Here is a 16,336-nt window from a genome sequence, read left to right on the forward strand (position 1 = left end):
GCACCGGCTCCCACTCCAGCCTCTGTAAACGTGAGGCCTCCTCCTTGTCATGCCCCCGCTTTGGCCTCCAGCACCGCGAGGCTGCATCGCCGCCGCTGTGCCTCATAACCCAGTTTTCTCCCGTGCCTCGCCTCCCAACCTCCTCCTTGTCCCGCCCCCTCTTTGGCCTCCGTCACCGCGAGGCTGCGTCGCTGCCGCTGCACCCCACAACCCAGTTTCCTCCCCTGCGTCGCCTCCCCGCTTTCGCTCAAGAACTGGGAACGCCCCTGCGGCGGCAAAGGTATTCGACGATTTAATGGAATATAGGGGAGAAAACATTTTAGGGGAAGAGGTTTGCAGGAAGTGAGAAGAGCAGCTGTCAGACAACTTCCCTAAATTTCACGGTCATCCCGTAAAACATTTACGGGATTTTTATGGGAGAGCTATTTGAGTTGCTCTTATCAGCGCCGAGGCGTTTCTTCTATTAATGCATCTGCCGCCTGCCCACCTTTTGGTCCAAGTTGTGTGTTGTTGTGTTCACACTCGGGTCTTTTCTTTATGCAATAGTCTGATTAAATTCTTTTTGGGGGAGAGTTCATTTTTTTTTGTTTTGCGGAAGAGTCAGGTTAATTGTTAACTTTGAATGCTGATAAACATAGTAACTGTAGTGCCTTTGTAAACATGCTAGTTATAGGTCCCTACCACTCACGAGGAACAAGCCATTTTTGCCATGTACACGACGGGCCAGTGCCCACATGTGAAGGACACACCATGAAGCAAGAGGACACACGAAGAGGGTAAACGGCCCATGTGAGAAACACCCAGAAAACAGTCGACTCAGGCCATGTGAGGGCACCGATCATACGGGGAAACAAAAGCGAGGGCGAAAGCACTTCACTCCCCAGCAAGATCGACGTCAAGCCACGCTGGCGTAGTGCAGAATCTAGTACTGTAATGAAAAGATGTATAGACAGAGCAAGGAAGAAAAAATAAAGAGCAACAAGTACCATCCGACCGTTAATCCACACTGCCGACTGGCCGTCACCACCCACTTTACATTTTTGACAGTGGCTCGCCACCGCACGCTGGACCGGGCAGCGAGCCGCAGTACTACTGGTTTGGTGGAGAAATAAAGCCGTCCCCGGCCAAGCGAGAACACAGTGCCGCATGCCCGCCGCATCGGCCACTCCCACCCATGCCTGCCATGCCGCGCCAAAGCGGGACAGCGCGGCCCAGAGCTCTCTGCACGCCTTTGCACGAGACGCACAGGACGATCCATCCGTCGATGACTCACCACCGCCGCTTGATGCGAGCAAAATAAAGCCGTTGGCATGCGGACACGGCCCGGCTCGTCACCCCGTGGCAAGGACACTGGCGCACGGTCGCACGCCGACGCGTCCAGAGACACCTCCAGGGGGCGAACGAACGGCTCGATGTGGGTTTGTGTGGCCGGTGTTCGCCGATAAAAAGGGGCCGCGCTCGGGAGCTTGACCGCACTGCACACTACTAACACTCTCCACTCTCCCACGCCACGCCGACTAGCTTCCTCCGTTCTCCTCCTCATTTGCTTGCCCGGACCTCGGCGAGGCGTCGGCGAGAGAGCTCGACCTCAAGCTCCCTTCCGCTGCTGCAATGGCGGCCCCTCTGGTGCTCATCCTCTTGGTCGCCATGTTCACCGGCTCAGGTCAGCGGCCCCAATCCCCACAGCTCGCTCTGCGCAAACATAGTAGTTTTGCCTGCCTAGATTGAGTTCCTAGGTTTCTTTCTTTTCCATTAACTCCCCAGGCCTGAATCCTTTTGTTCTAGCACTTCTTGAAGGTGCTTTGGACATCTAACAAACTTTCCTTGTATCTTCTTGAAAACTTTTGTCTCTAGACTAGATCAGAGATGTTCTTGCTATTTGTGCCTGGTTTTCTCCATCCTCCAGAACTGTAGAACAAGAAATATTTATTTCCTTGCTGCTGGATTCGAGAGCTTATTGTTGTTTGGTTGGTGACCTAGCAGATGCGATGTACTGCGTGTGCAAGTCGGACGCGAACCCGGTGGCGATGCAGAAGGCCATCGACTACGCGTGCGGCAAGGGCGCCGACTGCACCCAGATCACCTCCAGCGGGCCCTGCTTCCAGCCCTCCTCCGTCGTCGCCCACTGCTCCTACGCCTGCAACAGCTACTACCAGAAGAACGCCGGCATGGGCGCCACCTGCGACTTCATGGGCGTCGCCACCCTCACCGGCGCCGACCCCAGCGCCGGATCCTGCAAGTACCCCGCCAGCGCAAGGTTAACCCCCATCTGCCCACATGCCTCCCTCACATGTTTGTTTGGCCTCGAACATGCTTACTACTCTACTAGATCAGTGAAACTGTTTAATAATAGATTTACGGGCATTTCCCTTTTAATACTCCTGATTGGAGTACGTGAATCTGGGAAGTAGTATATCTTAACCGAGATGCAGTATGGCCTCTGACTGCCCCTGACTGGTGTCATGGGTCGCTGGGCATAGTTTACTTGGTGTTATTAGTGTGCCGTAATCTAGATTCTTCACACGGCCGCACATGAGCCACGTACACACATGATAGTTAATTCAACGTGCCGTAATCTAGTTCAGGGTTCATGGTTACCAGAGTTACCGAGTAGTACTACCAGCATTCTGAAGTGTGTAGTAACCATGTTTCAGCTTGCAATATACCAACACAAAGTTGATCTGAAAAATCATTTGCAAAAGCTGTCAAAGCAGATTCGTGGAATATGTGCCGCGCCCACTAATGACAGACGAATATTACAGTACATCTGCAGCTAAACAACATATGCATCTACACATAGTAGTACCACTACTGATGAACACTCTAGTAGCTGGATGTTCTCCCTTTGCTACTGTTCTTGAGTTCTTGCTTTTGCCCATGTGAAGCAAAAGGTGTCTGAATCGGATATTTCTAGTCCGACCTTAAAGGGCGGTCCATCTTTTGCCGAATGCCACCCGTTCAAAGTTGCATTGAACTTGGGCAAGCGCGTCGGCATCATTGCATCTGCATTATATATGCAATAGATAGATTCTAAGCAACTTTCTCGCTATTTTGAAGATGGGACATGTGAGACATTTCACCGTGCAATGTACTGACCGACGATGTACGTGTGCGCTTTGTGTACGTTTCTTTCTTTCTGCAGCGGCGTAGGCACCGGCGGCATGGGAACCGGCGGCACAGGGACAGGTACCGGCGGCATGGGAACCGGTACAGGAACCAGCACCGGAGCGGGCACGGGCGTCGGCACCGGCACCAGCACCGGCGGCATGGGAAGCATGACCCCGCCGGGCGCGACCAGCACCGGGATGCCGGGAAGCCCCTTCGGCGGCGGCGCGTACGGCCCATCCATGAACCAGGACTACAGCGCAGCCGTGGTCGGTCGCCGCGTGGCCGCCGCGGGGCTCCTCGTGGCGGCAGCCGCGCCGCTCCTCCTCCACTTCATCTGATGCGCTGGCGACCACTGGTTGGCTGGCGGAAAGGCGCGTCGGCAATGCTGGCGGGTGCGACGCCGGATTCGGTGGGCGCGGCCGCCGCTTTTGTGCCCGTTGGCTCGCTCGCCTGCCTTTCCGGCGTCGTTTTGATGTTCGATCGGACGTACCAGTAGCCTAGTGTCTGTCTGTCTGTCCATGAGTACTACTCTTATTAAGCTGACCACCCCATGTGGTGTTTGTACCGGTGCGGGTCGTGGTAGAGTTGATGAGATCTGGTAGGGAATTCTTTCTTCCTTCTCGTAGCGGTGACGGTGTTCCGAGACATATAATTATGTGTTGTCGTTCCAACTTCGTCTGTTTCCATGCCACTTTTGTGCCGCTAGCTCATGATCGTGGTGGCGTGTCTCGTGTTGTCTTTGGCGCTGGGCCGGTCGGTCACGGCTTCGCATCATCAGGTCGACCCGCCCACGATGCCATGATCCGTGTGAGCATGCACGGTGGAGTTTTGGGGGTTTGCGGTGCGCCGCGCTGCGGCGGCACATGGAGCTTGGACGGATGTCGGGCAAGGAAAAATATCGCCGCGATCGAGGTCTGGTGCTCGGAGCCAGAGCGCAGAGTCCACTTTGATCTGGACTCTTGTCTGTGGCGCGCACTACTGTATCTCGAGCGAGCGGAACACGCCGACACCGACACAGGAAAGGCTCACGAGGCGCCCCACTGTGCCTCTGATCTCCTCGGGGGCCGCGCGGTTCATGACGGGACCAGCCGCGGGCGCAGCCAGGTGCGGGCACGGGATTGGGGGTACCAGGCGGTGGTCTTCGGCGCGGTCTGGGCCAACGCATGGATCCACGAGCATGGTTTGGGCCTCACGGGCCCTTGTGCTCGCCGCTCGTTGAGCGTGGGCTGGTGTTGTGCCTTGGAGGTGGCACATTTAGCAGTTACATCTTCTCTTTCGATGCTAAAAAAAAAAGCAGTTACATCTTCTCTCTCAAAAAAAAATCAGTTACATCGGCACGTCTAAAGAAAAGCAGTTACATCGGCGAAGGAAAATTCAAAAGCGAAATCAGTAGTTCAGGGTTGTTCCGCAACTCCTTTCAGGGTTGTTCCGCAACTCCGCCGGCGAGTCCGGTCCGAGGTTGCGGAGCGAGGGAGCGCGTTGTAGACGAAGTAGTCGAACACGCAAAAGTAGATGAACACAGAAGAAACTAGCTTTATTAATCAATGATCAACTGTTATAATGATTGCTCCTCGTCGCTTTATATAGGGGTAGGGGGTCAAGGGATAAGTGGGTAGATGAACACAGAGAAATATGGAGGAGACTAGCTTTATTAATCAATGATCAACTGTTATAATGATTGCTCCTCGTCGCTTTATATAGGGGTAGGGGGTCAAGGGATAAATACCCACTTAACGTAAAGTGTGGAACCGGGAGGGGCTATCCCATGCGATACGCACGCAGTCGCTAGCCTCACGACGTGGGCCGGTTTCCCAACACTCCTCCTTGGGTAATTATCCGTATATACATGTCGCAAAACTTCAAAAAACCCAGTGGGAAAAAACATGAAGAAAGAGCATACATTATACGTTGTTGTATTGCACGAATTGTCTCGTCAAAAACCTCGCGTGAGAAACATGAGAAAAACTCATTCAAGGGAAAAAGAGCACAATCCACTCAACCATCAAGTTGAGTACTCGATCATCAAGATTGAGATTTTAACCACGAGTTTGTGAAGTTTCTCCCCCTGAACCTTGCATCTCTCTAAGTCTCATCATACCGATTCCACGCACACACCTCTCTAAGGTTGATGCCGGTAATGATTTAGTGAACATATCAGCAAGATTGTTACAGGACTTAGTGTGCAAAACTCTCACCTCGTTCAACTACTGCAGCTCATGTGCATAGAAGAACTTGAAACTAATATGCTTTGTGAGGTTACTCTTCACATAACCCATCTGGACTTGTGCAACACAAGCAGCATTATCTTCATAGATAATAGTAGGGGTTTGTACGGTGTTCAGCCCACATGTCTGCTGAATGTGGCCGATCACTCGCCAAAGCGATACACATTCTTTTGACGCTTTGAATAGTGCCACGATTTTCGAGTGGTTCATGGAAGTCGACACAAGAGTTTGCTTGGACAAGGAAAATGCAGTTCCACCACAAATAAAAACATATCCAGTCTGCGATTTGCAATCATGCGGGTCCATAGGTACCCAGCATCGGCATATCCTATAAATAGATAGGTCTTGATTCCTTCTATAAAACAGGCTAAGATCTTTGGTCCCTTGCAGGTAACGAAAGACGTCCTTGACACCTTTTCAATGTCTTTTGGTAGGTTCAGAACTATACCTCGCAAGCAAACTGATGACGAACGCAATGTCTGGTCGTGTACAGTTTGCGAGGTACATGAGTGCTCCAACTACACTCAGGTAAGGAACCTCTGGTCCCAGAGTTTCCTCCCGCTCTTCCTTTGGCCTGAACGGGTCCTTGTCTGGCTGTAAAGATCTCCCAACCATCGGGGTCTTAGAAGGATATGCCTTATCAAATCCAAATCTTTCCAACACCTTCTGGGTGTAGGCCGCCTTGTGCACTAGAATCCCATCAGGGGAATGTTCAAGTTGCACACCTAGACAGAACTTGGTTTTACCCAAATCCTTCATCTCGAATTCCAACATCAGGTAGGAACTCACTTCCTCAATATCCTCAGGCGTACCGATTATGTTTAAATCGTCCACGTACACCGAGATTATACAGAATCCATCTTGGGATCGCCGTATGAAAACACACGGGCAATCTTTATTGCTCGTGTAGCCCTTCTGATGAAGGAAATCACTTAAGCGATTGTACCACATTCGACCCGACTGTCTGAGTCCGTACAGTGCCTTTTGAAGTTGAACACTTTATAGACCCCTATTTGCTCTATCATGGTTCGGAACAGTGATACCTTCTGGAACCTTCATGTATATGTTCGAATCCAAGTTACCATACTGATAAGCAATGACAAAATCCATTAGTTTCATTTTCAAGCCCATGTTTACTGCCATCGAGATCAAGTATCTAAAGGTAACTCCGTCCATGACCGGGGAATAAGTCTCCTCAAAATCGACACCTGGTCGTTGAGTGAACCCTTGAGCGATGAGCCTTGCTTTGTACTATACTACCTTATTATTTTCATCTCTCTTTCGAAGAAAAACCCACCTATGGCCAACATGGCGAATGTGGGGAGGAGTTCGACAAACTGGTCCGAACACCTTCCTTTTGTTGAGAGATAATAATTCAGTAGTAATTGCCTCCTGCCAATCTTTCCAATCCGACCTTTTCTTGCAATCAGCGAGCGTGTTAGGCTCAGGTTCGAGATCTATGATTGAGGCAATTTTTGTAGCAAAGTTAATGTCGACAATCACCGTTGCTCGGTTCAGGGACTCCCCCGTATAAATATAATTTATGGACATTTCTTCATGGGGCGCATCCGGTGCAAACACTTTCTCTACCAAATTTCCCATTATGGGAGCAAGGTCCTTTAGATTTCCCGCGCCGATGTGTGCGCTCACATCTCCGCTGGGTGTTTCCCCTATGGGAAAGTTAAGTCCGGAATTTTGTGCATTGAATTTTCCGTACTTGTGCCAGGTCTCGACTGGCTCCCCGTTTCAATTTTGGATACTTTGGCGATAGGCTGTAATAAATCTCTCTTATCATTTTTCGTCGAGCGTCCCCGAGTACTTGGGATTTGAGAAGCCGGATTTCTCGTCCTTTTAGGCCTTTGGACGGGAGCGGGTATATCATCATTTTTCTTTGGTATTTCAACCCTTTTCGGTGCATTGCGCGTGTGCACATGCGATTTTGTCATAGTCTTTAAGTCACTAAAGTGGTTAGGCAGTTGATTTGCTAAAAACTGCAAATCTATTATCTTTTGGACTTCTCTCTCAGTCTCAGTAGTGCGCAGGTCATGAGCGTGGATCCCCGTGGCTTGCCATGTGATTTCTTGACTTTTAGCATCAAGGGGTTGATTCTCTCCTCCTAAAATCGGGAAAAAATCCTCGTAAAAAATGCAATCAGCAAAACGAGCCGTGTGACAGTCACCTGTCATGGGGTCCAGATACCTGATTATGGACCCAGTCGCATAACCAACGTATAGCCCCGACTGATGGAGCGGGCCCATCGCCGATCACTGAGGGGGTGGTATTGGTACATATACCTGGCAACCGACCCTACGAAGGTGGGTAATTTTCAGTGCCGACCCTTGCGTAAGTTGAACAGGAGAGTGGATGTTGTAGGCCGACGGTCTAAAGTTGATGAGATTGGCCGCGTGTAACACCGCATGGCCCCAACATGTAGTTGGTAAATTACAACCCTGAAGGAGCAGTTCGGCAATGAATTTAATTCTTTTAATAAATGCCTCGGCAAGTCCATTTTGTGTATGAACATGCGGTATCGAGTGCTCAACTTTGATTCCCATTGTCATGCAATAATCATTGAACGCCTTTGAAGTAAATTCTCTGACGTTGTCCATTCGAATAGACTTTATACGATAATCAGGGAAATTATTCCTCATTTGTATGATCTGAGAGATCAACTTTGCAAAGGCATGGTTTCGTGTTGACAGCAGGCAACATTGGACCATTTAGAGGAAGCATCAATGAGCACCATGAAGTACCGAAACGGCCACGTGAGGGGCTGAATTGGACCCCATATTTCCCCTTGGATACGTTCCAAGAACGCGGGGATTTCATCCCTCACCTTGAGGGGTGATGGCCTAATGACTAACTTCCCCTTAGCGCATGCAGAGCACACGAAATCATCGGGATTCAGGAAGTTCTTCATGTTAACATTGTGACCATGCGAGTTGTTAATTATATTTCTCATCATCCTAAGTCCGGGGTGGCCTAACCTATCGTGCCAGAGGCAGAAGAGTTCAGATCTTCTAAAGACGGTCTTGAGGATAGTGTACACGGGCGGTGCTACTATTTTAGTGTAGTATAACCCTATGTCAAACGAAGGAAGTCTTTCAATAACATGTTTACCACTTGCATCCCGCTTTGTGATGAGTAGGCACTCCTTGCCGTTTTCATCATCGGTATCAATATGGAAACCATTAGCACGGATGTCTCTCAAGCTCAAAAGAGTACGAATCGACTCCGGGTACAACAATGCATCATTAATGATCAAACTTGTTCCCATAGGAAGTATAATAGTGGCTTGTCCGGAGCCAACTATGTGCGAACCGCAGTCGGCGATTGTCATAATACTTCCCGAAGATTTTTTTATGGACTCAAAGTACTTAGTTTCTCGTAAAATGGTATGAGTGGTGGCGCTATAGGCAAGGCACGTTTCCTCCATTCGGGCGCCACACGCGTTCTAAAATATGACATCTAATTAATGTAATGAGGAAGAAACTACATTAAAAATAAATGCACACATCTTAGAATGTAACATACTATCATGTATAAATGATGGAATAAATGTCATCCAATCGCCAAAGTAAAGAATAAGTTTATGCTCTCATAGAGCTTACAACCAAATCGAATTTATTGTATCAGATCACGGAATCATGATAACCAAAAAGGTATGCTAAGTGGACTCGATAAACAAGCCATTCACTTCAGCCGCAATCTCCATAGTAGTGAGCTGATCCTCCTTAGAAATCATCTTGGAGGCAGCATCAACATCTAGTTGCGGCATAGCCGAGGTGACCATGCGGTTAACCTCCATGGAGACATGGGCGTCGTTAGAGACCGCCAAGGCCGCCGCGATGGGCACCACGGGGGTCGCCTCTATGGGCACAACAGGGGGCGTAGAGATCATCACGGGTGCCGCCATGGGCGCCGGTGGTGCTCCCTCCTGAACCAAGGCGAGGTGCGTCTCATGTGCTTTCCAAGCCTTGTATGCTTCAACGCCCTCCGGTGGTGCGCGACACTAGCGGGAGAAATACTCCACCGAGCCACAACGGAAGCAGTCCTGAGGCCTCTGCCCTCCCTTGCCCGGCTTGTGCTGCTTAGCCGAGGCGGAGGGTTGAGGGCCCTTCTTCTTGCCCTTGCGGCCCCTCTTCTTCTGTTGAGGCTTGCGGACTTTGAGAGCGTTCACCTCCTGGCGAGAACTCCCCCCAAGTGGTTGCGGGACAAAGTTCTTTTTGAGAACCTCATCCTACACATCCTCCACCTGGAGGACGTTAATCAACTCTGGATAGCTCATGTAGTTATCCTGGCAGTAATTCAGTGAGGACTGGACCGCGTCAGGGTGGAAAGTGGATAGGGTTTTCTCAATCTTCTGGGTGTCAGTAATCTCAGTACTACACAACCGAAGAATCGTACAAATCCGGTGCTGAGCCGAACTGTACTCCCCAACCGTCTTGAAGTCCGCAACCCTCAGACGGATCCACTCTGCCTCTGCATGTGGCTTCACAGTGTACTTCAGCCGCTCAAACCACTGCTTAAGAGCGATCCAAATGCCAGAAGCACCGCGCTCAGCCATATACTCATCTTTCAGAGTAGGTGACAGGTGATGACGGAAAAAATGCAGAGCCTGCACATTCTTAGTTTTGAATTTGGGATCAGTGGGGGCCAGCTGGGCCCCCTTACCGATCGCCCTCAGGAGGGTTTTGCCCTGGAGAAAGATCTCACAGTCTGAGGACCATGGCACGTAGTTCAGCCCTATGTGGCCAACTCAGTAAACTTCTTGTTGACAATTCCGGCCATCTGCGATTTATGCAAAAATCATGAGATTACAACAGGTAATCTTTTGCACAAATGCGATAATGATAAACTTATTCAATAAAAATGACATTCCAGTATTTAAAACATGTTATTATATGATTTACTTAATGATCAAGAGTGCTGAACAGTTAATCTACAGTAGTAAAATCATACAATAAAACATGTTTACAAAATATAGCATGTTAAGCGCATCTAGTATGTGAGAACTAGCCCAAAAATCAAATTCCCAAGATATTTTAAAGCCAAAATACACATTTTCAGCGAAAACAGACAATTCCAGGGGCTTCTACACGAAGTATTACAACAGGAATATAATGCGCGTAAAAATAGAAAACTACAGGGGCTAAAATGCAAAGAACCGCATGCGCGCGTGATACATCCATTTTGCATCATGCTTTTATATCAATATTTATTGCTTTATGGGCTGTTATTACACATTATATATCAATACTTATGGCTATTCTCTCTTATTTTATAAGGTTTACCATGAAGAGGGGGAATGCCGGCAGCTGGAATTCTGGTTGGAAAAGGAGCAAACATTGGAAACCTATTCCGCACTGCTCCAAAAGACCTGAAACTCCAGAAACTTATTTTTGGATTTAATAAGAATTATTGAGCGGAAGAAACACCTCAGGGGCCCACACCCTGGCCAGGAGGGTGGGGGGCGCGCCCACCCCTACTGGGCGCGCCCCTGTCTCCTGGGCCCCTTGGTGGCCCCCTGGTGTCCATCTTCTTCTATATGAAGGCTTTCACCCTGGAAAAAATTGTGGGCAAGCATACGGGATGAAACTCCGCCACCACGAGGCGGAACTTTGACGGAACCAATCTAGAGCTCCGGCAGAGCTGTTCTGCCGGGGACACTTCCCTCCAGGAGGGGGAATTCATCACCATCGTCATCACCAATGATCCTCTCATTGGGAGGGGGTCAATCTCCATCAACATGTTCACCAACACCATCTCCTCTCAAACCCTAGTTCATCTCTTGTATCCAATCTTGTATCCAAAATCACAAATTGGTACCTGTGGTTGCTAGTAGTGTTGATTACTCCTTGTAGTTGATACTTATTGGTTTACTTGGTGGAAGATCATATGTTCAGATCCTTAATGTATATTATTACACCGCTAATTATGAACATGAATATGCTTTGTGAGTAGTTACGTTTGTTCCTGAGGACATGGGTGAAGTCTTGCTATTAGTAGTCATGTGAATTTGGTATTCGTTCGATATTTTGATGAGATGTATGTTGTCTTTCCTCTAGTGGTGTTATGTGAACATCGACTACATGACACTTCACCATTATTTGGGCCTAGAGGAAGGCATTGGGAAGTAATAAGTAGATGATGGGTTTCTAGAGTGACAGAAGCTTAAACCCTAGTTTATGCGTTGCTTCGTAAGGGGCTGATTTGGATCCAAATGTTTAATGATGTGGTTAGGTTTACCTTAATACTTTTGTTGTAGTTGCTGATGCTTGCAATATGGGTTAATCATAAGTGGGATGCTTGTCCAAGTAAGGGCAGTACCCAAGCACCGGTCCACCCACATATCAAATTATCAAAGTACCGAACGCGAATCATATGAGTGTGATGAAACTAGCTTGACGATAATTCCCATGTGTCCTCGGGAGCGCTTTTCTCATTATAAGAGATTGTCCAGGCTTGTCCTTTGATACAAAAAGGATTGTCCACCTTGCTGTACCTTATTTACTTTTATTGCTTGTTACTTGTCACAATTTATCTTATCGCAAACTATCTATTACCTACAATTTTAGTGCTTGCAGAGAAAACCTTACTGAAAACCGCTTATCATTTCCTTCTGCTCCTCCTTGGGTTTGACACTCTTACTTATCGAAAGGACTACGATAGATCCCCTACACTTGTGGGTCATCAAGACTCTTTTCTGGCGCCGTTGCCAGGGAGTGTAGCACTTTTGGTGAGTGGAACTTGGTAAGGAAACATTTATATAGTGTGCTGAAATTTTCTGTTACTTGTTAGTATGGAAACTAACCCTTTGAGGGGCTTGTTTGGGGCATCTTCGCCCCGACCAGTAGAGCAAAGAGTTGCTCCTCAACCTACTGAACCTACTGAAAATGTTCACTTTGAAATTCCTTCGGGTATGATGGAACATTTGCAGGAGATGGAACATTGCATCCCGATTTATACCTTATCTTTGTGGATGAAGTTTGTGGATTATTTAAGCTTGCAGGTATTCCCGATGATGTTTTCAAAAGGAAGGTCTTCCCTTTATATTTGAAGGGAGATGCATTGACATGGTATAGGCTATGTGATGATATGGGATCTTGGAATTATAAACAATTGAAGTTGGAATTTCACGAGAAGTTCTATCCTATGCATCTTGTTCATCGTGATCGTAATTACATATATAATTTCTGGCCTCGCAAAGGAGAAAGCATCGCTCAATCTTGGGGGAGGCTTAAGTCAATGTTATATTCATGCCCCAATCATGAGCTCTCCAGAGAAATGATTATTCAAAAATTTTATGCTCGGCTTTTTCTCAATGTTCGCACCATGCTCGATACTTCTTGTGCTAGTTCTTATATGCTAAAGACTATTGAATTCAAATGGGATTTATTGGAAAGAATTAAACGCAACTCTGAAGATTGGGGTTCTGACGATGGTAAGGAGTGAGGTATGACACCTAAGTTTGATTGTGTTAAATATTTTATGGATATCGATGTTTTTAATGGATTTAGCGCTAAATATGGACTTGACTCTGAGATAGCAGCTTCTTTCTGTGAATCTTTTGCTACTCACATTTACCTCCCTAAGGAGAAGTGGTTTAAATATAATTCTCCCATTGAAGTAAAAGTAGTTGCACCTATTACAGTTGAAGAAAAGATTATTACCTATAATGATCCTATTGTTCCTACTACTTATGTTGAGAAACCACCTTTTCCTGTTAGGATAAAGGATCATGCTAAAGCTTCAACTGTTGTTTGTAAGAGTAATACTAGAACTTATACACCTCCTGAGCAAATCAAAGTTGAACCTAGTATTGCTATGGTTAAAGATCTCTTGGATGATAATTTAGATGGGCATGTTATTTACTTCTGTGGTGAAACTGCTAATATTGTTAAACCAGATGCCAAGATACATAGACCTGTCGTTGGCATGCCTGTTATTTCTGTTAAAATAAGAGATCATTGTTATCATGGTTTATGTGATATGGGTGCTAGTGCTAGTGCAATACCTTATTCCTTATACCAAGAGATTGTGCATGATATTGCACCTGCTGAGTTAGAAGATATTGATGTTACGATTAAGCTTGCCAATAGAGATACTATTAGGCCCTTTGGGATTGTTAGAGATGTTGAAGTCTTGTGTGGGAAGGTCAAATACCCTGCTGATTTTCTTGTTCTTGGTTCTCAACAAGATGACTTGTGTCCCATTATATTTGGTAGACCCTTCTTGAACACTATTAAAGCTAAGATTGATTGTGAAAAGGATGTTGTTACGATTGGCTTGGATGATATGACTCATGAGTTTAATTTTGCTAAATTTCATAGACAACCCCGTGATAAAGAATTAGCTAGTAAAGATGAAATAATTGGTCTTGCTTCTATTGCCGTGCCTCCTACTGATCCTTTACAACAATATTTGTTAGACCATGAAAATGATATGTTTATGAAAGAAAGAAGGGAAATAGATGAAGTGTTCCTTAAACAGGAACCTATTCTGAAACATAACTTACCTGTTGAAATTCTAGGGGATCCTCCTCCACACAAGGGTGATCCCGTGTTTGAGCTAAAACCATTACCTGATAATCTTAAATATGCTTATCTTGATGAAAAGAAGATATATCCTGTTATTATTAGTGCTAACCTTTCAGAGCAGGAAGAGGAAAGATTATTGAAAACTCTGAAGAAGCACCGTGCTGCTATTGGATATACTCTGGATGAACTTAAGGGCATTAGTCCCATGTTATGTCAACACAAAATTAGTTTGGAGGACGATGCCAAACCAGTTGGAGATCCTCAATGAAGATTAAATCCCAAGATGAAGGAAGTGGTAAGAAAGGAGATACTAAAGCTCTTTGAGGCAGGTATAATTTATCCCGTTGCTGATAGTCATTGGGTAAGCCCTGTCCATTGTGTCCCTAAATTTTCTTGTTCTCTCTAAAAACACAGTTACATCGGCACATCTAAAGAAAAGCAGTTACATCGGCGGAGGAAAATTCAAAAGCGAAATCAGTAGTTCAGGGTTGTTCCGCAACTCCGCCGGCGAGTCCGGTCCGAGGTTGCGGAGCGAGGGCGAGCGTTGTAGACGAAGTAGTCGAACACGCAAAAGTAGATGAACACAGAGAAATATGAAGGAGACTAGCTTTATTAATCAATGATCAACTGTTACAATGATAGCTCATCGTTGCTTTATATAGGGGGTACGGGGTTAAGGGATAAGTACCCACTTAAGATAAAGTGTGGAACCGGGAGAGGCTATTGTTGGAAATATGCCCTAGAGGCAATAATAAAATGGTTATTATTGTATTTCCTTGTTCATGATAATTGTCTATTATTCATGCTATAATTGCATTGACCGGAAACGGCAATACATGTGTGAATACATAGACCACAACATGTCCCTAGTGAGCCTCTAGTTGACTAGCTCGTTGATGAACAGATGGTCATGGTTTCCTGACCATGGACATTGGATGTCATTGATAACGGGATCACATCATTAGGAGAATGATGTGATCGACAAGACCCAATCCTAAGCCTAGCACAAGATCGTGTAGTTCGTATGCTAAAGCTTTTCTAAATGTCAAGTATCTTTTCCTTAGACCATGAAATTGTGCAACTCCGGGATACCGTAGGAATGCTTTGGGTGTACCAAATGTCACAATGTAACTGGGTGGCTATAAAGGTGCACTACGGGTATCTCCGAAAGTGTCTGTTGCGTGGTCACGAATCGAGACTAGGATTTGTCACTCCGTGTGACGGAGAGGTATCTCTGGGCCCACTCGGTAGGACATCATCATAATGTGCACAATGTGATCAAGGAGTTAATCACGGGATGATGTGTTACGGAGCGAGTAAACGAGATTTAACAAGGTATCGGCATACCGATGATCGAATCTCGGGCAAGTACTATATCGGTAGACAAAGGGAATTGTATACGGGATTGATTGAATCCTTGACATCGTGGTTCATCCGATGAGATCATCGTGGAACATGTGGGAGCCAACATGGGTATCCAGATCCCGCTGTTGGTTATTGGCCGAAGAGTTGTCTCGGTCATGTCTGCGTGGTTCCCCAACCCGTAGGGTCTACACACTTAAGGTTCGGTGATGCTAGGGTTATAGGGAAGGTATGTACGCGGTTACCGAATGTTGTTTGGAGTCCCGGATGAGATCCAGGACGTCACGAGGAGTCCCGGAATGGTCCGGAGGTGAAGATTGATATATTGGATGAAGGGTTTTGGAGTCCGGAAGTGTTCCGGAGGTACCGGGTGATGACCAGCATGACCGAAAGGTGTTTCGGGAGCCCCGACAAGTGTTGGGGGGCTTCATGGGCCAAGGGGAGGGGGCAAACCAGCCCACTAAGGGGCTGTGCGCCCCCTCACCTATTCCCACGTGACCAGGGGGTTTGGGGCGCCCCATCTAGGGTTCCCACCTCCTGTCTTGGGGGCCAAGTCACCCAAAGGGGAGATCCCATCTGCCCTGGCCGCCGCCCCCCCTAGGGGAAACCCTAGGGCGCCTCCCCCTCTCCCTTCCCCCTATATATAGTGGAGGTTTTGGGGCTGCCCAACACATGAGTCTCTCTCTCCCAAGGCGCAGCCCTACCTCTCTCCCTCCTCGTCTCTCGTAGTGCTTGGCAAAGCCCTGTTGGAGTACCACACTCCACCACCACCACGCTGTCGTGCTGCTGCTGGACGGAGTCTTCCCCAACCTCTCCCTCTCTCCTTGCTGGATCAAGGCATGGGAGACATCACCGGGCTGCACGTGTGTTGAACACGGAGGCGCTGTTGTTCGGCGCTTAGATCGGAATCGACCGCGATCTGAATCGCCACGAGTACGACTACCTCATCCACGTTCTTGCAACGCTTCCGCTTAACGATCTACAAGGGTATGTAGATGCACTCCCCTTCCCCTTGTTGCTAGATTACTCCATAGATTGATCTTGGTGATGCGTAGAAAATTTTGAATTTCTGCTACGTTCGCCAACAATGGCATCATGAGC

The 16,336-nt window shown here is 47.4% G+C and overlaps 1 protein-coding gene across 1 annotated transcript; it reads left to right on the forward strand.

Moving 5' to 3' along the window:
- The first annotated feature begins 1,407 nt into the window (after positions 1–1,407).
- LOC123139893 (PLASMODESMATA CALLOSE-BINDING PROTEIN 4) lies at positions 1,408–3,779 on the forward strand. The gene is made up of 3 exons (XM_044559591.1): positions 1,408–1,663; positions 1,984–2,257; positions 3,143–3,779. Exons 1-3 carry the CDS (start codon positions 1,612–1,614, stop codon positions 3,444–3,446), a joined length of 630 nt encoding a protein of 209 aa, XP_044415526.1. The 5' UTR covers positions 1,408–1,611; the 3' UTR covers positions 3,447–3,779.
- The last annotated feature ends 12,557 nt before the right edge of the window (positions 3,780–16,336 follow it).

The sequence above is a fragment of the Triticum aestivum genome, chromosome 1B, assembly GCF_018294505.1.
Source record: "Triticum aestivum cultivar Chinese Spring chromosome 1B, IWGSC CS RefSeq v2.1, whole genome shotgun sequence".
Lineage (NCBI taxonomy): Eukaryota > Viridiplantae > Streptophyta > Magnoliopsida > Poales > Poaceae > Triticum > Triticum aestivum.